This window comes from Peromyscus leucopus, chromosome 4 (assembly GCF_004664715.2).
Source record: "Peromyscus leucopus breed LL Stock chromosome 4, UCI_PerLeu_2.1, whole genome shotgun sequence".
NCBI lineage: Eukaryota > Metazoa > Chordata > Mammalia > Rodentia > Cricetidae > Peromyscus > Peromyscus leucopus.
The window spans coordinates 142,070,405-142,092,189 of NC_051066.1; the positions used below are offsets into that span (position 1 = coordinate 142,070,405).

At 50.4% G+C, this 21,785-nt stretch overlaps 1 protein-coding gene across 6 annotated transcripts; it reads left to right on the forward strand.

Annotated features, from left to right (window-relative positions):
* The first annotated feature begins 1,039 nt into the window (after positions 1-1,039).
* LOC114682029 (guanine nucleotide-binding protein G(s) subunit alpha) lies at positions 1,040-21,385 on the forward strand. Of its 6 annotated transcripts, none has more exons than XM_028855797.2 (13): positions 1,040-1,217; positions 1,400-1,423; positions 7,390-7,462; positions 10,189-10,233; positions 16,259-16,313; positions 16,401-16,520; positions 17,723-17,820; positions 19,733-19,787; positions 19,890-19,963; positions 20,047-20,226; positions 20,307-20,437; positions 20,642-20,709; positions 20,890-21,339. In XM_028855797.2, exons 3-13 carry the CDS (start codon positions 7,428-7,430, stop codon positions 21,034-21,036), a joined length of 1,008 nt encoding a protein of 335 aa, XP_028711630.1. In that variant the 5' UTR covers positions 1,040-1,217; positions 1,400-1,423; positions 7,390-7,427; the 3' UTR covers positions 21,037-21,339. The 6 variants fall into 6 exon arrangements, with proteins under 6 accessions (XP_028711630.1, XP_028711631.1, XP_028711626.1 ...); XM_028855793.2 differs by having other exon boundaries at positions 1,056-1,217; positions 1,400-3,712; positions 20,890-21,385; XM_028855798.2 differs by lacking the exon at positions 1,400-1,423 and having other exon boundaries at positions 1,048-1,217.
* Positions 21,386-21,785: the final 400 nt, after the last annotated feature.

Sequence of the window (21,785 nt, forward strand, 5' to 3'; positions counted from 1 at the left end):
AAAGGACGGCAACTTTTCAAGAGAGTTTGTGATTGCTCGGCAGATCTAGGTTTACAGGCACCTTGTCCCATTTGGGGAAGGTGCCATGTCTTAGTCTGACCGTTGGCTCTGTCCACTCACCTGGGCACAAGGTGGTTGTGGACCAGTTATTGAATGAATGAATTAATGGCATCCAAGTAGACCCCGGTGGCAGACCCCAGCACCCGAGGAAGGTGGTTCCAAAATTAATGTCCCTGCCCTTTCATTTAGCCGGTGCTGTCTACCATGTCATAGCGTGGGGGCCAGGGAGTGGGGTGGGACACTTGTGAGTTTTGAAACAATTCTCCAAAAAGTTCGTGTTCAATAAAGTACTTTTTCCCTTGATTCTAGAGCCCCGCATGGCGCCCGAGCCAGGCCACCGCCTCTCCCACCTAGGAGGACTCCGCGCGTGCACCACCGCCATCCACCACCACCGCCATGGCTCTTCTCCTCGGCTGTCGCCTCGCCTGCACACTGCCGCCTGCTTCTTCTTGCCATGCTGGCCGTGCACATGCATAATATTGCTCGTGAGGAGATCCGAACCCCCGTGTGGGGTATCGCGACTAATTAGCTCGCCGCCATCCACCTTCACGGGCACGCGCCATTGGGTGGGAGGGGTGGGCCGCCGTCCGCGTGCGCTATCTGGGAAGCTGAGGTAAGAAGGCGCATAGTATGGGTAAGCGTCGTCGTCGTCGTCGCATAGTTTTCACGCTGCCCAGGGCTACACCACTATACTGAAAATTAGGAGGCAGGTCTAGGAGGCGGGGTCGGGTGCCCACCGTCTTGGGCGCGCCCGTGCCCCCCACCACATTGCTCCCCGCGCCCCCTACCCATACTAAAGGTACCGACGCATCAGCCCTTCACCCCCGCCTGCAGCGCAGTCCATTTGGACGCGTCCTCGGTGGGCCGATTTTTCGCGCTTCCCCTTCGCTTTATAGGGGCCATTGCTTATGGGTTCGTCCTCTGAAGAGGCTGGGGCGTCATCAGGCTGGTTAGAAAAACCCGCTCCACGGTGGGGACACTCAGTCGCGTCGGCACCGCGGAGCGGGCTGCGTCAGGTGGCTGTTCCTGGCGGCGCTCGCTAGCTCCCTGCTCTCGGGCTCGGAGCTGCAGCACCGGCTGGAGCGAACCCTTGTCCCAGCGCGGGGCGGCGGCGGCGGGCAGACGGGCAGCCTTGCGTGTGAGTGCCCCACTCACATGTAAGTCGGGGAGCGCGGGGGGCTTCCCGCCTAAGTGCGAGGTGCCCGGCGCGGGCGAGAGCCACCGGGCAAGAGCCGGGACAGGGCAGGGGTGCCTGGCGCTGCTGCCCTGCCTCGCGACTCCGGGGCATCCTCCAATTCTCTCTCTTCTCTCTTTTCTCCTCTCCATTGGCGTCCCCAAGAGCTAACCCCAGGAGCGCCTAAGGGTAACGGCAAACTTGTCATTTGCACCTTTGCACTTTTCTATTTCTTGTGTGTTTTTTTTCTTTTCTTTATTTATTTTTTTCGTTTTTGAGTTGTTGGGCATTTCTTGGTGTTTTTTGGTTTCTCGCTGTTGTTGGGTGCTTGTTGGTTTGTTCTCGCCCCTTTTTTCGTTTGCTCATCCTTTTTGACGCTAACTCTTAGGCAGCCAGCTCAGCAGCCCCCTACGAAGCTCGAAGCTCGGGGAAGCCGTACTCGGTGACCCCCAGAACAGCGCCGCAGAGACCACCACCGAGCCCCCCGACACGGGGCGCACAGGAGCCGGGAAGCCCGAGGCCGGGGCCAATCAGACCGCCCGGGCTAGGCGCGAGCCAAGCTCCCCGAGGTGGTCGGGTCACCATGCTGAAGATGGCCAAGAAGCTCAAAGCCCGGGCAGCCGAGAGCGAGAGGAAGGCAGCCGCGGCTGCCGCCGAAGTGGCTGCCGAAGCTGCCGTGGCGGCTGCGGCGCTGGCAGAGCCGTTCGCTTCGCAGAAGAACGGGGACCCGGAGAAGCCCCCCAAGTCCAAGTCCGTCAAGGCCCCCGCGAACGCCGGGCCAGATGTGCCGCCCGAAAAGTTGCTGACAGACAAAGAGCGCAAGAAGCTAGAGAAGAAGTTGCTGGAGCAGAGGAAAAAAGAGGAGAAGAAGAGAGAGAAAGAGAGGAAGAAGTTGGAGAAGATGCTGAAGAAGAAGAAGAAGAATGTGCCAGAATCCCAGGCGCAGGCCCGAGGCCCCGAGGCCGCCGCCGCCGCCGCCGCCACCGCAGGCGAAGACGAGGGCGCCGCGGAGGGCGCCGCCGGGCGCGGAGAGGGCGCCGCCGTCGGGGGCGCGAGTAGGGCCTGGGCCCGATGGGACACTGAGTCGGGCGACGAAGATGATGCCTACTACGCGCCTCCTCGTGTTGGAGGCGTCGTGTGGCGCCCCGGGCCTGCCAAGGCTGGAGCGCTCAGCGCGCACATGCCCCTCGTGGTGTTCCTGGTGTTCTCGGTGCGCAGCCCCTCGTGGGTGCTCAACTTCCTGCTGCAGCGACGCACAGAGCAGGGCCGCGGCTGTGGCTTCGTGTTCGGGGCGACCTGCTGCTTCCGAGTGTTCCTGGGCTGCGCCTTCTTCTCCTTCCTGAGTGGCCGCACCAAGCGCAGAGGCAGAGGCCGAGGGCGCTCCCGGGCCAGGGGCACCGGGCGCCGGGGGCGCGACGAGCGGCTCATCTAGTCAGACCCCCCCACCCCCCCACCATCATCATCATCCACATCGACCACCACCACCACCACCACGACCACCACCACCACACCACACCACCACCTTCCACCTCCACCACCATTGCTGTGTAGTGTGGATCTTTATTAGTGCTTGTGTGTGGACACATTTTCCTTTTCGGTTGCTCTGTCCTGTGCTTCGTGCTTTCCTAGCTTTTCTGCACACTCCCTGCTTTCTGGCTCTCTCAGTGTCTCTCTCTCTCTCTCTCCTTTTCGAAATTTTCCTAAGACCGGGCCCGCGCTCCCTCCCTTTCCGCCCACCCCGGCCCCTTGGCGGCGCCCGCCCGCCCTGCTGCAGGAGGAGGGGGATCCGGGCCGCCCGGCCCGGGGGTGGAGCGCTGGCATCGTGTGAGGGGTCGTCACCACCGCGGGGCCGCCCCCTCTCCCCCCGCCGCACGGCCAGGCCCCGGCCCCAAGCTGCGGGTGGGGCGAGGAGGCGACCCCCCTGTGCATCCCGGCCCGGGCTAGACTTGGGTGCAGGGACCCCTGCCCGGCCTCCGGGCACCGCCTCCCTGCGCCCGCGCCCGCCCTCCTAGCCGCGGCCCTCCTCCTCCTCCTCCTCTTTCCACCCCCCTCGCCGCCGTCGCCTCCGCCTCCCCCGCTCCCCCCGCCCGCCGTGGCGCTTTTGGGTCGGGGCGTCGGGCCCGGGCCGAGGCAATAAGAGCGGCGGCGGCGGCGGCGGCGGCAGCAGCTCCCGCGGCTCCTGCTCTGCTCCGCCTCGGCCCCGGAGCGAGGAGCCGAGAGCTGCGCGCTTGCCTGAGTCCGAGCCGCCACCCTCCCCTTGTTCCCTGCTTTCCCGGCCCGCCTGAGGCCGCCCGCCCCGTCCCCGCCGCCCCGCAGCCCGGCCGCGCCCCGCCGCCGCCATGGGCTGTCTCGGTAACAGTAAGACCGAGGACCAGCGCAACGAGGAGAAGGCGCAGCGCGAGGCCAACAAAAAGATCGAGAAGCAGCTGCAGAAGGACAAGCAGGTCTACCGGGCCACGCACCGCCTGCTGCTGCTGGGTAAGGGCGGGGCGGGGGGCGCCGGCCCGGCCTGGGAGCCCCTCGGGGCACCCGCAAGGCCGCGCGCGCCGAGCCCGCCCCTCGCCCTGGCGCTCTGGCGCTCTCTCCCCGGCCCTTTGGCCCGCTGGGCCCTGTGCGTGCGGGGGGCGAGGCCGTCAGGGGGACCCCTGGGCGAAATTCGGCCGGGCGGGGGCTGCAAACAGGGCGTGGGTCCCCCTCGCTCAGTCTCGTCCCCTTAGCTGTCCGCACCCCCCGCTGGCTCCGTGTCTGCTCGAGGCCTACACGGTGCCAGGGGCCGGGGTGCGTGTCGGAAGGGGGAGGGGAGGCTCACGGGGCCCCTCTGACTGCGACAGAGTAGGGCTGGGGACAGGAAACGGGCTGGCGGGCCCAGGGAGCGGGACCCGCCTCACTGGGGAGTGCGATTTGTTGGGAGGGGGCCCAAAGAGAGGCAAGGGCAACAGGGGGGACTCGGGGGCCTCGGCCTGGGAGGCTCTGGTGAGGGAAGTGGCCGCCGGGGTGGGGGGGCGAGTGACATCAGCCCCTCGGAAAGGACAGGGCGGTAAAGGTGGTGCAGAGGGGGGAGGGGGCGCAGGCTAGTCGTGGCGCCGAAGTGGGGGGGGTTAGGGAGGAGGGAGCGTGGCGGACTCTGGGCGCGACTCGGGGCGATTCGGGCAGGACCGACTTTGCGCGGAGCAGACGTGTCCTGGGCCAGGCCAGGCCGTGGAAGGAAGAGAAGGAGAATCAAATAAATAAAATAAGACCAAAAAATAAAAAATAAAAAAAAAAACACAGTACGCAAAGTGCTCAGTGAAGCCAAATGACACGTCATATTACACTGTGACCTTTTTCCCCCTCTTCTAGACTTGCAGGCTTTTTGAAAAGCAGAGAAGAGCACTAAATGGTAGCAGCTGCCCCCCCCCAGCTGTGCCCTGACCCGTGCAACAAACAATTAACACTCATTTTCCTGTTAGTCGGCCTCCTTGAGAGTGAAAACACGAAAGTGAAAAATAAAATAACGTAATTTTAAAAGACTCATAAATAAGACAAAACTGGAAAATGACATTTGTCTGTAAATGGCTTCTTAGTTTCGAAATGGCGTTTTTAAAATTTTTGTCCTTTTCAAGGTGGGAGGGGGGAATAAGCGCCCTGGGAAGACTTTCCTGGGTGGAACCTAATGGAAAGACATTAATTAGTTGTTTATCAAGTGGCATTTGGTTGTTTGATTTTTCTTCTCTTTTTTCACTGCGTCTTTTCCTCCCTGGCAAAAAAGAAAGGAAGGGGGGGGTGTCCCCAAACTCAAGATTGTCTCCCTTTTTTCTTTTAAGGTGCTGGGTGGGGGGCAACAAAGGCACACACACACACACACTCACGTAAAATTGTCAAAATGACCACTAACACATTACACAGCATTAATTAGAGTGGAAGCTTTCCACTTCTTGGTATTTGGGATATCTGAATAAATTTGTGAATTTTCTGGGAGCATGGTCACATTTCAACGAAGTAGTTTTAGTTATCAAAAATAAAATATAGAAGGCTGTTTTCATTCGTGGTGGCGTTCGGTTTGATCTTTTTGGATGGGGGCAAGTCTTTGTTCTCGCTGGGCCAGATTTAGTAAAGCAGAAAATTATTAGCAAGTGAAAATAATTCTCTTTGGTGTTGGTGCATTTGCAATTTTAGTAATTAGAGGATATAAAAGTGGAATCTAAAACTTCTAAAGGCATAATTATGCTGTAAATATTAATATGCCACACTTTGATTTCAGAGTACACACCTGGAAAAGTCTAGAATCTTCTGTATGGTGCATTCTTGCTTATGTGATTTAACTCCAGGATGATGTTAATGACACATTAATTTTCTAACGCTTTTTTTTTTGTATCTTTACAGTGATTTCAAGTGACCCCACTTATTTGAAACTATTGTTCTGAGCCCACCCTGCCTCTTCTCAAGTCTCCTAGTCTACATGGCTGCATTGTGCCACAATTAATTAATGACCTTTGGCATAGAAATCTGTTGCCCTGGCCATTAGCAACATTTTGCATTTCTTAAAATGAAATAATTCTCCCCACAAAGGAAACCTAATTCCCCACTCCCTTTTTCTTTAGCCCATTTTAACTTTTGCCGTGTAAATTAAGTAAATTACAGAACCACAAAAATCCCCCACAGTTATTTTAAGCCCAATTTTCTCTTCTCACTAACGTGGAAACTGAGGCACGGGTGTAATTCTGCTTATAAGAAAAATAGTTGTCACAATTTTTGACATTTCTAAGATTAGAATACTGAGGATCCTGATTAGTTCTCTGTGTTCCCTTCATGGAAACCTCCCCATAGTGCCTTTTATATTTAATTTATGAGAATTTTGTTCGTTAGGATGGTGTTTGCTTTGAAATCAATGCTTCTGTGGAAACCAATTTTAACTTTTACAGATATTGATTATAGCCTTGAGGAAAGGTAAAGGGGTGGGGAGCTTTGTTATCTGGGTAGCAAAACAAAACCAATATAATTAAAAAGAAAAAGATTTTTAAAAACATCGAGATGCATTTGGGAGGAGGGGGAAACCATTCACATAGGGAATACTGGTTGCAAAAAAAAATTCAGAATAGCTATCATCCCTCTAACTTGATGGAAATGGGGCGGGGGTCTATAAAATGTTACTTTTAAAAAGCAAACAGAAGGTGATTTCAAATGGAGGGGGGTGCTCAGTGGAGGGTGGCGCTCCTTTTTACTCCTTTAGTTGGGGAAATGTCTAGAATCCTCCAGTTTAGGGGTTTCCAGGAATATTTGTGCATATAATTAAAGTCATCCTTTTTGAAAAATTCTTGACTGTTGATGTTGCATGTTGCCTGATGCTAATAAGGTCTCAAGTGCCATGTTTGATATTAAACTGTGTGTTTTTTGTTTTTTGTTTGTTTGTTTTTTGCTTTTTTTTTTTTTTTTTTTTTTTTTTTTTTTTTTGCTTTTCTCCCCCTGCTGCTGACAGATAATTGATGGTCTTCCATTTCCCTCAGCAAGTTGTATCCAGAAAAAAAGTATCTCTAGAAAGATTCCTTCTGAAGGGAAAGGGAGTGAATAAGTGAATACAATGTAGCAGTGCTTTTAGGGGTGGACTTGAAGCATGCTAGAGAGCCCCTGCTGTCGTGTTGGGAGGGCAGTGCTGCAGGGGGACGTGATGTGGGGGAGACTGCAGTGTCTAGGCATTGTCTGCCAGTCCTGAGTATTTTAACCATAAAACATTCAACAAACAGGAAATCAGGGGGCTGCTGCATTTCTGTATACCTTTGACCACATTTCAATATTAAGTTCACAGTTTTGACTTACATTTTTCACTCCTCCAATGACAATTACGTCATTCCTTCATCTCCTCATGATTTTTAAAACCCAAAGAGAAAACAAAATAAAACAACAGCAAAACTTAAAGAAAAAGAAAGAAAGAAAGAAAAGAAAAGCTATCTAAAGCCAGCAGAGCCCTTAATTCTTGCTTGTTAACTCTATGGTGAGATACTTCAGGTAGACACTACGTTGGACATGTCTTTGTTTTTCACTGCGTCGTCACATCAAGTGAAATGGCAGTTGTGTCCCTGTGTGTCTGTTGTGTGCTGCTTTGCTGCTTTCCCAGGCCATCATCCAGGTGAAGTGTGACAAGCCTCTGTCTTAACCCAAGCCCTCACTTTACTTCTCAGGTGCTGGAGAGTCTGGCAAGAGCACCATTGTGAAGCAGATGAGGATCCTGCATGTTAATGGTTTTAACGGAGAGTAAGTGTCAGATCCACGCAGGGCGCCGCCGCTGCGCAGGCGTGGCAGGTACCTGCCCTAGGAGTCGGCAGGACTTTTGACAGCGTGTGTATACATACTAACCTCTAGGAAGCACAGCTGCTATTTGCCACTAATTATTTTTTTCTAATTTGCATAGTAGACAGCCCAGGAAAGAGCTGATGGGTACACTCCCACCCTCTTCTCAACCTTTGGTGCAACAAATAGGAGTAACAGTAAAAGCACCGGTGTCTGCCCAAAGCGGCCCCTCGAGCTGGAAAATGGTGCCTGGTTGCAGAGGACAGTGAACAGCACTTGGCCGGGTGACAGCGTCTCTGAGGCTAGGTCCTCTGCCGCAGCCTCGTCTGCTGCAGTGCGGCTCCAACATGGCCGACAGGGCCTTGGCCACCCCTTGCCCAGCCAGAGCTGGCCAGCACAGGAGGTCCCCACCCACCACCACCCTTCGGGTTTCACTGGCGTAAACTGGTGTCGGCTCTTCTATTATCAGGAAACATCATTTCAGTTACATTCTCACTTACAAGTTGGAATCCATGGCCCCACTGCCGGCAAGCTTCAAGCTTCTGCTCTCCTTGCCCCCGTAGAATTAATATGATAGGCAAATAATTGTTTCTTTAATTAAAAAAAGGAAAACTCCTACCTAAACAATTGAAAAGAGTGTGAAAATGATGGAAAGGCAGGGAGCTAGCTACTTCTGGCCAGTCCCGGGGGCGTTTTGCCTTTGAAATGACCTTCCTGGTTTAAGACAATATGGCGATACAATACTGCAGTGAGAATAAAGATTTTTCTTAAAAAGAGAGAGACCCATACAAGGCAAATATGGGTTCTTGCTTTCCATGAAGAAGGCAAACTGAGGAAACACTTAATAAATTAAGGAATTTGCCTTTTCTGCTCGGCCTCCATTGTTCTCAGTGATGACATGAGACAGGTTAAGCTTGCTCCCTTGGGCTCTGTTTTCACTAGTTAAACTCTAGATGAAAAGCACCGGTAGGCACTAGTTTGCAATTACTAGCTAGTTAACACTCAGGCACTAGTTTGCAATTACTAGCAAGTTAACACTCCCACCCCCTTTCTTCACCCCGATTCAGTTGGAACTCTGTCCACTCCAGGGAGGGGCACCTGCTTCTGTCCCCTACCACGCACCAAGTGCTGGGGAAACAAAATTGAACAGCACCGTTCAGGATGCTGCTCTTCATGGAAACTTCTAGAATTTGTTAGATTGACTAACCGGGTTAGAAAAAGATGACATCACCGATGCGAAGGGTTTGGGGTCATGTGCTCCTTAAATTATAGCCCTAAGTTCAAAGATTATTAGTTAATATTCAGGAGGGAGGGAGCTAGCTCACTAATTTTAGGATTGACACAATGACTACTATGCACCTATAAACTATTAAGTAAGTCATTGTCACCCAGGAAACCAATTCTGGAATTCTTAATTCCTGATATGCCCTCCTCAAAAAGCCTAACCAAGGAGATTGGCACCTGTCCATCAACAAAAAGAATACGAAAACACCCCACCCCCGATGTGAGGGATTCTTCAATATGAGGCTAGTTAAGCAAACATAATCTGGCCATGAACCTCAACATATTTCATCAAAAATATCTGGTCGTGGCTAGCATTTTAGAAGATGCAGTAACCACTGTTTAAGTTGAATCAGATGGAAGCAATGTCATTCTTATCAAGTTTTAATACTTTACAAATTCCCTAAAATATTATTTTTTTTAAAGAACCAATTCTCCTTAAATGTTAATGCAGCTGAGGATTCTAAACCAGAACTTCTCTTTTCTATTTTCTCTCTGAAAAGAGGAAGAGACATTCCCAGTTTGCCTTCTTTGTGGATATCCAAGATGATAAATTTAGCCTGTGAAAGTGATATTCGGGGCCTCCATGAGGGGCTGGCTTCACTATTTTGACCTGGGCCAGCTAAGCCTCAAAGGTTCTCTCACTGTGGTATTGCATTCAATGCTGTCCCATCTTGACTAGAAATTCCTATATGGTGGTCTCAACACCACACGCTCTTCTTGGACTGAGCTATTAAATACGCTTTAACTGTGGCCTGCCTGCCATTACATTTTTAAAGAGTATAGCGTAATATTAATTTGACCTTCAGAAGTACAGAGGTCAGATGTAGATTTTCCTAACTCAGAGCTAACTTCCTGAAGTTTAATGCCAGAAAGAATTAACACTGGTTGAGCTAATTGATTACAAAGGTGAGTGTTAATGTCCCATACGTAGCTCCCACCACTACAGAAAGGTGATTAATTTTGTATCAGGAAATCAGGAACAGGAATGTCCCATTTGTGCTTTTGTGGGCACGGAGAAGATCTGCGGCCAGCAAGGGTCAGGAGCCTTCTGAAATGCCATATTCTCAAGAGTTCGGTACAAGGCACTGCCTCGGCTCCCTGGTGCATGTGCATTTAGTGAAAGCAGAGGAAAATAATTACCCGTCCCTCCTGTCCCCAGCCTGAGTCTCCTGAGGGCCCTTCTAATGCAGCCGTGAGGAAGGTGTGGAGCACTTCCCCTACGGCCTACAGTCTCAGTAGACGTTCCCATTTAGTCAGGAAAGCGACCTAAGAAGGAACCGGGAGGATGGTGCACAGGACTGTCAGGTGGCTCTTACCTGGTTATTTAGGGATGCAGAGGCTGTGTGGGGTTTGTGTGGAACTGCAGTGCCTTGCAGATAGGTGAGCTTTCAATCTCTCTTTACAAGGGGCGGCGAAGAGGACCCGCAGGCTGCAAGGAGCAACAGCGATGGGTAGGCACATTCCAAACCAGAAAACTCTTCTAACAAACAAAACAAACATGAAGATCCTAGTGGGGAAACTGAGGACTAGACTGGGGAACAAAACAGAAATCATCTCAGGGCCATCAGCCATCTTGGTGTGCATTTGCAAATGACATATAAACAAGTAAAGTGCAAGACAGAAAGTGTTTTGGCCCAAAGGATAACTGGATACAGCTGGGGAAGTCGGCCATCGCAGCCTCGGAGGAAAGTGGAAGATTTTGAGACTCGATGCTTTCCATATGGTCTTTATTTCCTCCGGTTCTCTATTTAAATCATCAAATTCTGTCCACGCGGTGGTCAGTCTGACCTTAAAATCTGACCTTACTCTTTGGGGAAAAAAAAAATTTCCTCAATTAAAAATATTCATTGCTACCTAGTTTTTTTATCTTGGGGGGAAAATATATGCCTAACGCTGTGCCACTGCGGCAGGCCACCGTGACAGCTATCTTGACACCTCTGGCCATAAAAAATCATTTAAAAAATTTTTAAATTTTAATGTAAGGCACTTTACATTAACTAATGAACAAGAGCATTTGTGACGGCACCCCACACATTGTCATTGTTTATTATTTTGCTTTCTCATCTCCACAACCATCTCATGCCTGCACACACACGCACACGCATGCCAGGCATCCATCCAGCTCCATTCGGTTACTCAGCATGCAGAACGGAGCGGCTTTTCTCATGTCAATTCATAGAACAGCTTCTAGTCTAGGACATCGAAAAGAAATGGCTTCTGAGACCGGGCACGGGGAGGGGGGGGGTCAAAGGACACGGGGGTCGGGAACAAAGTGACTGACACATGTTTGTTCATCTGTTTCTTTTAGAATATATTACCCCTACTAGATGATGGCCACAGTTCTCCATCTTCTTCGCTATGTCCTCTCCCAACTATCCCAATTTGCATGCTGAACTGCCCGGTCTTAGGAAACTAATAAGAATACTATTCTGTTGTCTGGGGGGAAGGGGTGGGGTCCCTACCTATTACCTAACCTTTAGATATAAGTGAAAACAGAAAGATGAAATGAAATCCTTAATTGGCAACAGTGTAGTAGAACAGCAATCAGAAAAGGCATCGATAGTTTGAGTATCTGCTGTACCAAAAGTTGGCATCTGAGAAATGTGGCAAGCCCCTACTGAGAGAGCCTACTATGTATTGTGTCGTGCTCAACCTTTCAACCCTACTAATACCTTACCTGCACGCCTTTCCTCCTATGACTCTACAAGTAAAAATCAGTATTAACATTCCTGATAAATAAAATTCTCTGCATGTCTCAGCAATCCCTGTATCTTGAGTCTGTCTTCTGTCTCCTCTTTTGTCTGTCTTCTCCCACAAGCACAAAGATAGGGTATAGAAGTGGGGGACGGGGACCACACAGCCTTCCCCTACCACTTAACAGAAGGGAGGGGGCAGGACTTACTAAAAATGCTAACCCCACTAATCTAACTGCCTTACACTTTTCGGGGGGGGGGGGCGGGGCGGTGAGGATGTGTCGGGGGAGCTGCATCCTGGGGGGTGGGGTGGGGGTGTGGAGAGGGGAACACCATCCTATAGAGACCTCCAGCCCCAACTTTCTAGTCAGTCGGAGCCCTGGAACTGGCACATGTAGTTTAGAGACATCTAAAGGATTTTCTCTAAATTTCACAATCAATGTTAAATTCATTAAGCGGTATTACAAAGGAGGGTAAACCTGCCAGCCCCCGTTATGACGGCTCCATCTACATAGTAATCTCTTCAATGGAGAGGTTTTGTTTTAGTACTACACACCAGAATTAGATTGTAGATTTTCTATTTTAGCTGTTTTATACTGGATACACTCCCACACCTATTCACATACGTAGATGAATACTGAACACGTTCTCAGAATATCTGTATTTTAAGACTGGAAGCTTTCCAATTATCATACTACTACTTAGAAAAAAATATCAAACTGAATGAGGAATCTTCCCTGGGGAAATGCTTCCTTCTACCTGTAGGTTGATTGGAGTAGTTAATACCCAGATAACCTCATTTTTTCTGTTGTGGCGCCTTAAAACCAGAGATTTGGGGCTCTCAGTACCAATGGCTGGAACCCCTTTTTTTTAAAGACTGGGAGAGATTTGTCCCAGGGCAGGATAGTGGAGGCTCACTGTGAACTCTAAATTGGAGTATTGGGGGCATCCAACACGTGCTTTTAGTCTGACACCTACATAACTGGTCTCAGAGTCTGACACCAGGGCTGGGCCTGCGGCGCTCCCCCTCACCTAAGAGAACCAGCCCCTCTGAGGGGTGGAAACCCCATGCCTTTAAATACGGGGTGGCAGAAATTTAAGAGTCTGAGGGCCCCAGGCAGCTTTAGGGTGTACACAACTCCCACATCCCAAGTGTTTGCCCCTCCCCCAAGCCTACGTGCCACCTCCACCTGCCACCTCCACCGCAGCCCCAGGACAACCGCAGCCCCAGGACAACCACTCCAGCCTGCAGTGGCCATGAGGCCTTAGGGCTTCCTCCTGTCTCCTTTTCCTGGTCTCCAGGTGGTGGGTTTGGAGAGAGAGGCAGCTTGCCCTCCTCCTGTGGGCGTGAAGTTCTGATCTCCTACTGTCAAGGCCATGTCAAAATCCTGGTACCTCAGCCCCTCCCTCCTGCTGATGAGAGAACATCCCCAACCCCTAAACCTTGCAGGCCCTTACCTACTATGGAAGATCAATGTCTAGGAGCCACTTAAGAAATGAACCCCCATAAAAGTATGTAGTGAGATCATTCAGAACACAGAGCCTACTCCCCAAATGCGTAAACCTACATGGAAAGAAGAAAACCCTATCCACATATTACCTGTTACAACTCTTTGTGAAAGAATGGGCTCTTTGGGTGTGGGCCTATTGGTGGTCCTGCATATGGCCCACATAGCCCCACCCTGTTGGCAGTCATGTACATAACCCCTAGATCGCCACCCCTTTGACAGCCATACAAATTACCCCCTAAGTCCCCCCCCACTCCTTTGATAGACATGCACATGACCCCCAGACCCCCCCACTCCTTTGATAGGCATGCATGTGACCCCCAGGCCCCCCACTCCTTTGATAGACATGCACATAACCCCCAGGACCCCCCCACTCCTTTGATAGGCATGCATGTGACCCCCAGGCCCCCCACTCCTTTGATAGACATGCACATGACCCCCAGACCCCCCACTCCTTTGATAGGCATGCACATGACCCCCAGACCCCCCCCCACTCCTTTGATAGGCATGCACATGACCCCCAGACCCCCCACTCCTTTGATAGACATGCACATGACCCCCAGACCCCCCACTCCTTTGATAGGCATGCACATGACTCCCAGACCCCCCACTCCTTTGATAGGCATGCATGTGACCCCAGGCCCCCCACTCCTTTGATAGACATGCACATAACCCCCAGGACCCCCCACTCCTTTGATAGGCATGCATGTGACCCTCAGATCCCCCCACTCCTTTGATAGGCATGCATTGACCCCCAGCCCCCCACTCCTTTGATAGACATGCACATGACCCCCAGACCCCCCACTCCTTTGATAGGCATGCACATGACCCCAGACCCCCCCCACACTCCTTTGATAGGCATGCACATGACCCCCAGACCCCCCCCACTCCTTTGATAGGCATGCACATGACTCCCAGACCCCCCCACTCCTTTGATAGGCATGCACATGACCCCCAGATCCCCCCACTCCTTTGATAGGCATGCATGTGACCCCCAGCCCCCCACTCCTTTGATAGACATGCACGTGACCCCCAGACCCCCCCACTCCTTTGATAGGCATGCACATGACCCCCAGACCCCCCCACTACTTTGATAGGCATGCACATGACCCCCAGACCCCCCCACTCCTTTGATAGGCATGCACATGACCCCAGACCCCCCCACTCCTTTGATAGGCATGCACATGACCCCCAGACCCCCCCACTCCTTTGATAGGCATGCACATGACCCCCAGACCCCCCACTCCTTTGATAGGCATGCACATGAACCCCAGACCCCCCCACTCCTTTGGTAGGCATGAACATGACTCCCAGATCCCTCCACCCTTTTGGTAGGCATGCACGTGACCCCCAGATCCCCCATCTTTTTGATAGGCATGCTCGTGACCCCCCGGTCCCCCCACCCCTTTGGTAGGCATGCACATGACCCCCTAAGTCCTCCCTACCCCTTTGGTAGGCATACACAGGACCCCTAGATCCCCCCACTCCTTTGATAGGCATGCATATGACCCCCCAGACCCCCCACCCCTTTGGTAGGCATGCACACAACCTCCAGATCCCCCCACCCTTATGATAGGCATGCACATGACCCCTAGTTCCCTCCATCCTTTGGTAGCCATGCATATGACCCCTAAGTCCCCCCCTTTGGTAGGCATACACATAACCCCCAGGTTCCCCCAACCCTTTGATAGGCATACATAGGACCCCTAGATCCTCCCACCCCTTTGGTAGGCATGCACATGACCCCCAGGTCCCCCACCCCTTTGGTAGGCATGCACATGACTCCCAGACCCCCCTACTCTTTTGATAGTTATGCACACGACCCCCAGATCCCTCCACCCCTTTGATAGGCATGCACATGACTCCCAGACCCCCACCCCTTTGATAGGCATGCACATGATCCCCAGATTCCCCCACCTCTTTGGTAGGCATGCACATGACCCCCAGATCCCCCCACTCCTTTGGCAGACATGCACATGACCCAGATCTCTCCCTACTGGTGGGCATGATCATGACCCCCAGATCCCTCCCTACTGGAAGGCATGCATATGACCCCCAGATCTCCACCTGAGGCCCACCTCCTACCCCTCCTGGCTATAGTAGCTGCTGGTCCCCCTCTTTTATCCCTGCTAATTAGTATTCTACCCTGTTCCTAGGAAGAGGGATTGTTTAACTATCTCCATCTTGTGCCTTTAATCATAAACTCAGCAAAAGCAGCTCTGTCCTACCTTTGTCACTACCACTCCCAGCCCTCTGCCTCAGTTTCCCCATTAGAAAGATAGAGCCTGCTCCTCTCCATGTCCTATTCTGTGCCATCAGGCCTTACACCCTGCAAGTGCTGTGCATGCTGATCCTCTAATCCCCCACTACACATGCAGAAGACAAGATGAAGTCTGCTCCAAGCAAGGGGCACTTTGCTGGTACCCCTAAAGACAAGCTCACGGTTCCCTATGGCTGTGTCTGGCGTAAAGACTGTCTCCTAAGAGACACAGCATTATGAATCACTGTAACCTCCATAAATTAACCTCCTGTCTGGGGGACACCATCCACCTCCCATAGCAGAGGTTGTGACCTTCACCTGTAGGGTCAGTGACTCCCACTGCATGCAGATCATCCCAGAAAGATCACATAGGCTAACCCAAGGACTGGCTAAATAAGAAGCCATGAACCGTTTAGCCAACTCCTCCCCCAATATACATGAACCCCATGCCTACCAATAACGTGGAGGCCAGTGTGCATTAACACGGTTAAGCAAAAGTTCTGTGAGCCACAGTACCCCAGACACCATCTCCCCGTAACACCATCTTCTCCCTGTGATAGCTTCATAGCTATTTAAATAAATGATCAATCTACAAATAAATATATGGGAATGGGAAGCCTTAACATCTATAATAAGCACTTATCACCTCTGAGTTGCATAACATACCGAATCCTAAATCCAACGTGCACTAACCCTACCTCCACACCACCCCAATGTGTTCCAGTCAAGGGGCCACTCAGGAAGCATTTAGGTGTGGTTAGACTAGCAGGTGGACCAGGTGCAACTTCTGGTACAGTTGATCAAGATCTTGATGCCACATCACTAATCTGCCCCCACTGGGCATGTCCTCAGGACACATTTGGGAAATTATAATTCCTCCAGTCTACAGATCTGAGCCCACAACTCCTTGGAGAACAGAATACTATGCTTTTTAGTTGCCATGTCTCGATGAAGGTGACACCTTGGTGGGCAGGATGCAATATGATTTTCTTTTTTCTTTTCAATTCCACTGTAGTGAGAAGGCCACCAAGGTGCAGGACATCAAAAACAACCTGAAGGAGGCCATTGAAGTATGTGCCCAGCCCCTGACTGTACCCTTTAGCAACCCCCTCTTCCCATGCTGCTGCCCCCTGACCATTTTGCTAAACCGTTTTCAGACCATTGTGGCCGCCATGAGCAACCTGGTGCCCCCTGTGGAGCTGGCCAATCCTGAGAACCAGTTCCGTGTGGACTACATTCTGAGCGTGATGAACGTGCCCAACTTTGACTTTCCACCTGTAAGCCTCACCCCAACTCTGGTTCCCTCCCCACCACCTGAGCATGGGCCAGGCCCAGTGGGAAAACAAGGGAGAAGCCTGCATGTGGGCAAGACTGACCAGACACACGTTTGCCATGTGAATGAATAAGTTAATTCCAAGCATCCCCTCAATACTAAAGTAGATGAAGACATAATAGGGCTTTGTCCAGAATGGATGAGCAGACTTCTGTCACCTCTTCAGTTTACTTGACTCACAAGCAAACTTCACATGGCTTAATTCCCCTCATACACATGAAGACACACTACATGTTGCACAGGGCACAAGAGTCCTAATTGTCCGGTCAGTCCAAACAAGTGTCCTAAGTCACTGGGACGATGAGCACAGATATGTGCTTTCCAATGTTCCCATCCAAACATAAATCACAAAATGGAACATTACAGGAAATAAGATGTTCCTCTTCAGGCCTCTGCCTGGGAGCCTGACCCTCTTGACAAGGGTCTCTTAGCTTCCTAAAAGCTATTTTTAGAGGGTAGAACGGCCCCACGTCAAGCATGTACATTTCAACCCTTTGTGGGGAAAGAGATTTTTCAAGCCGGAAGGAGAGGCTTGTCTCCGATTAGGCTGTTCCCGCCCCCTTAGACTTCTGTGGGGGTTTATGTATTTTTAATGGCTTTTGACTACCAACTTATGAGGGAAATTAGTATAGTCAGGTAATTTTTTAAAAATAACTGTTGATTTAAAAAAGAAGTCAAGTGGGAAACACAACATGGATAACACGAGCCTCTGGCTCCCATGATGTGTGTCTCTAACAGAAGACAAAATGGCAGCCTACCCAGAATGCATCTGGTGCCATTGACACCTGATACTAGTGTTGGCTTATGCTTTTAACACAAGATAGTACATATTCTTCCTACACAAACAGTTCTGGGGGGAAAAAGTTTACTCAATCATTTATTTGCCCCTACCCCCACAAAAGTAACAGAAGCAGCCACCAAAGACTATGCGTGCTCCCCAAAGACGACATTAACTGCACTGATTTCTAGTGTTGTTCAGGACTGCAGGCTCTTCCCATGCATTGATTCATGCAGGGCTCACGCTTGAACTCACACGGTGAGCTGTGGCCTGGGAGTTCCAGGGGCAGGGTTCCCAATTGGTATGTGTGCAATTGGTATGTGTGTGCGTGTCCTTTAACCAACAATCTTTCCCGGGTTCTCTTTCAGGAATTCTATGAGCACGCCAAGGCTCTGTGGGAGGACGAGGGAGTGCGTGCCTGCTATGAGCGCTCCAATGAGTACCAGCTGATTGATTGTGCCCAGTAGTAAGTAGCCACTAACACGCGCACACGCACACACACAGACACACACAGACACAGACACACACACACACACACACACACACACGACAAACAGACACAAGCATACAGAAACCGGGAGACTATGAACCCACCAGCACTCAGAAAGTTCTAGTCCTGATTCATTTGTTTTATAAAGCTCTTAATTGTATTTTATAGCACACTGATAATGTTTTATATAAACAATTAATACCTGTTAAGAGCAAGACAATAATTACTTGTAGTAAAGTGGTGTTCGTGGTGAACTCAATGGTAACTCAATGGAAATGACCTCTAAGCATTCGGGGCCATACACAATATGGTCCCGTCATAAAAACACACAGATATTTTTATTTGCCAGTGCCTTATAAGGCACAAAGCACCTCTGCTTTGCGGGGAAGGGGTGCAGTGACCCTTTCCTAGACCAGCTTTTCCACACGGACTCCTTGTTACTTTCAGTGTTGCTGCATACATAGGCATGTCGTGGTTTAATACACGAAGTTCTATGTTCTTTCAAGGAACTGAAAACAGTCCCCGTGGGCCCCACCTCCACTCCTCCTTCAACAAAGTTCCTGATTTTTCTCAAAAGTTTGTACTAAAAGCTGGAAGCACTAATTATAGAAACACAAAACAAATGGAAATCCTGGAATTGTTTGTGATCTGTATGCTGGATCCAATTCAGGAGTTAAGTACAGATACAAGACGAGGAGTCTCAGCCACCCCATGGTGAATTGCAGGGGGCAGTTTCTTTAATTAACAGTGACTTAGCCAGCTTCTTTGGGGTCACACTACTTTAAAAGCTTTGTATTGTCAAAAGCAGTACAGCACACTCCTGAAACCTCTACTACGCGCACCAACTGTGCAGACTTTTAAAGAAACTTCAAGAAAAAGTTGTCTAAGATGCCTCCCCGCCCCTGAATGCACAGTGGCTGCCGGTTTCTTGTCCAACTGCCTCCGTGTTGGAGGGGCAGGCCCCGGGCCTCGGTTGTTTCTCAAGCTGCCAGGTCTCTGTTTGTTGAGCTGCAGTTGGACTGGCCCAACTCCAGATGTCTTCTCACAAGATTTGGTGCTAAGGATCTATTTATAGAATTGTGGTTCTGTTGCCATGGCAACATGCTGGAGGCCAGGGTGGCTGGGGAGCTATTTCTGGGCCTGTGCTGTAATGTAAGATTGACTGGGCCAGTTAGTGTATCCCCTAAGCCAGACTAACTCGGAACTGGTAAAAAGGAAGGGGAAGGAGTTAAAAAAAAAAAAAAGAAAAAGAAAAGAAAAAAAGGATTTCTTTAAATAGACCCTACTCCCTTGAGGTTTATCTCTTCTGGTTTAGTCTACTTTAAAACAGTTCCCAACGCCCCCCCCCCCCAAAAAAAAAAACCCTCCAAGCTAACATCTACATCACTTTTCCACATTACATTATCACAATATTGCAAAAGGCAAAAGTTAATTTCCCTGTATTTAGAGTCAAGCAACACTCACCAGATTGGGTTTTGTTTGTTTTATTTTAACTAAAAGTTTGGTGTCTAAATGTTCTATTTCACAGGCCCAATAGATAGGAAGGGAACTTTGTGTTTTCTTCCTTTTCAGGGTGCTGAGGGCAAGAAGGGCCCTTTGATGCCCGAAGCTTTTGTTGGCTGGGTTTTCATTAGTAAATGAGATTCTTCCAAAGTAGATAGGGAGGGCTAGTTCTGAGTAACCAGAGCAGTCCGGTTTGCCCTGGAGCAGAGGCCTCTACGCCCTTAAACCTTGCTTAGGAAAGGGCTGAAATTTTAAAATTCCCTTTCACATCAAAATCAAGGGCCCGGCCACCACCGCCTTGCTGTTGTTTCTGTGTGCTCACCATTTGCCTTGTGGGGGACACACTTGGCACACGTGCTGACCACCATGTCCTCTTTTTTCCAAGCTTCCTGGACAAGATTGATGTGATCAAGCAGGCCGACTACGTGCCAAGCGACCAGGTATGTGTGTGCCTCTGGCCTCAAGACGGGGGCTCCCGCTTGCTGATTCCTTTCTCGGGCAATTAGGGTGAGGATCACTGACTGACCCGCTCTTTGTTCTAGGACCTGCTTCGCTGCCGCGTCCTGACCTCTGGAATCTTTGAGACCAAGTTCCAGGTGGACAAAGTCAACTTCCAGTAAGTGAATGGTTGCCGAGTCCTACCTCTCTCTGGCTGTAGAGTGGTGGGCCCAGGGTAACCCATTGTCCTTCCTCTTCCAGCATGTTCGATGTGGGCGGCCAGCGCGATGAACGCCGCAAGTGGATCCAGTGCTTCAATGATGTGACTGCCATCATCTTCGTGGTGGCCAGCAGCAGCTACAACATGGTCATTCGGGAGGACAACCAGACCAACCGCCTGCAGGAGGCTCTGAACCTCTTCAAGAGCATCTGGAACAACAGGTGTGTGGGGTCTCCCAGCCCGCCCCTCAGGTCTGCTGTGTGCTCTGGCCCCAGCTCTGACCCCAGCTCTCTTTCCACAGATGGCTGCGCACCATCTCTGTGATCCTCTTCCTCAACAAGCAGGACCTGCTTGCTGAGAAAGTCCTCGCTGGGAAATCGAAGATTGAGGACTACTTTCCAGAGTTCGCTCGCTACACCACTCCTGAGGATGGTACGTGCTCTGCACTGATATGGACAGGTGGTTCTTGGGCAAAGGGTGTGGCTAAGAGTCCCTACCTCCTCCCATGGTGAGTGGGCGGTAACGGGACACTTATTCACCTCATTTTCATATGCCGAGATCAAGAGTTTAGGAAATAGGCTACAATCATTCTTAACTAATTAGGATAATTAATAATATTTGTGGCTGTTTTTGCAGCGACTCCCGAGCCCGGAGAGGACCCACGCGTGACCCGGGCCAAGTACTTCATCCGAGATGAGTTTCTGGTAAGTAGGACTTATCTGCAGTCCTTCATTTCTCATGGTTACGCTCCAGTCAGTTCTGGATTTGGAGATTGAACCATCCCAGCATTCCATTTTTTTCTTTACCATCAATGACTGGTCCTCCGTGGTGGGGTGAGGGGTTCCTAGAGAGGGTTGCTGACTGAGCCTCTCTTCTGCCCACAGAGAATCAGCACCGCTAGTGGAGATGGGCGCCACTATTGCTACCCTCACTTTACCTGCGCCGTGGACACTGAGAACATCCGCCGTGTCTTCAACGACTGCCGTGACATCATCCAGCGCATGCATCTCCGCCAATACGAGCTGCTCTAAGAAGGGAACACCCAAATTTAATTCAGCCTTAAGCACAATTAATTAAGAGTGAAACAATTGAAAAGCAGTTGATCACCCACCATAGGGCATGATTAACAACGCAACCTTTCCTTTCTTCCCCAGTGATTCTGAAAACCCCTCTTTCCTTCAGCTTGCTTAGATGTTCCAAATTTAGTAAGCTTAAGGCGGCCTACAGAGAAAAAGAAAAAGATATAGGCCACAAAAGTTCCCTTTCACTTTCAGTAAATAAAATAAAAGCAGCAACAAACAGAAATAAAGAAATAAATGAAATACAAAATGAAACATTGTCTTGTGCAGCATTAAAAAATCAATAAAAATAAAATGTGAGCAAAGTATGATGTCACTCTTGACTGATTTGCGCCGATTGGGTCCCAGTGTCCACAGGTGGGATTTGGTCTATGCACCAACTGGGTGGGCCTCTAAGGTGAAGGACGGGTCCCAGGGCTATACGTCGAGTGACACTTACCACTGTATTTTTAAGGGGTGGGGCAGTGGGCCCTAATCTTTGGCACACCAAAGTTTCCACCCTTTATCTTTCCATCAGGCGGGGATTGCTAGCTACCCTTTCTTCCCCATCTGAGGCTAACAGCCTACCCTTTTGGGAGTGGGGTGAGGTGGGGAGGAATCTACCTGTGTGGGGGGAGATGGGAGTTATTTGGGAAATTTTTGAAAGTATTCCCAGTTTACTCCACACCAAGATGAATTGGGTGCAGATTAATTCCACATGT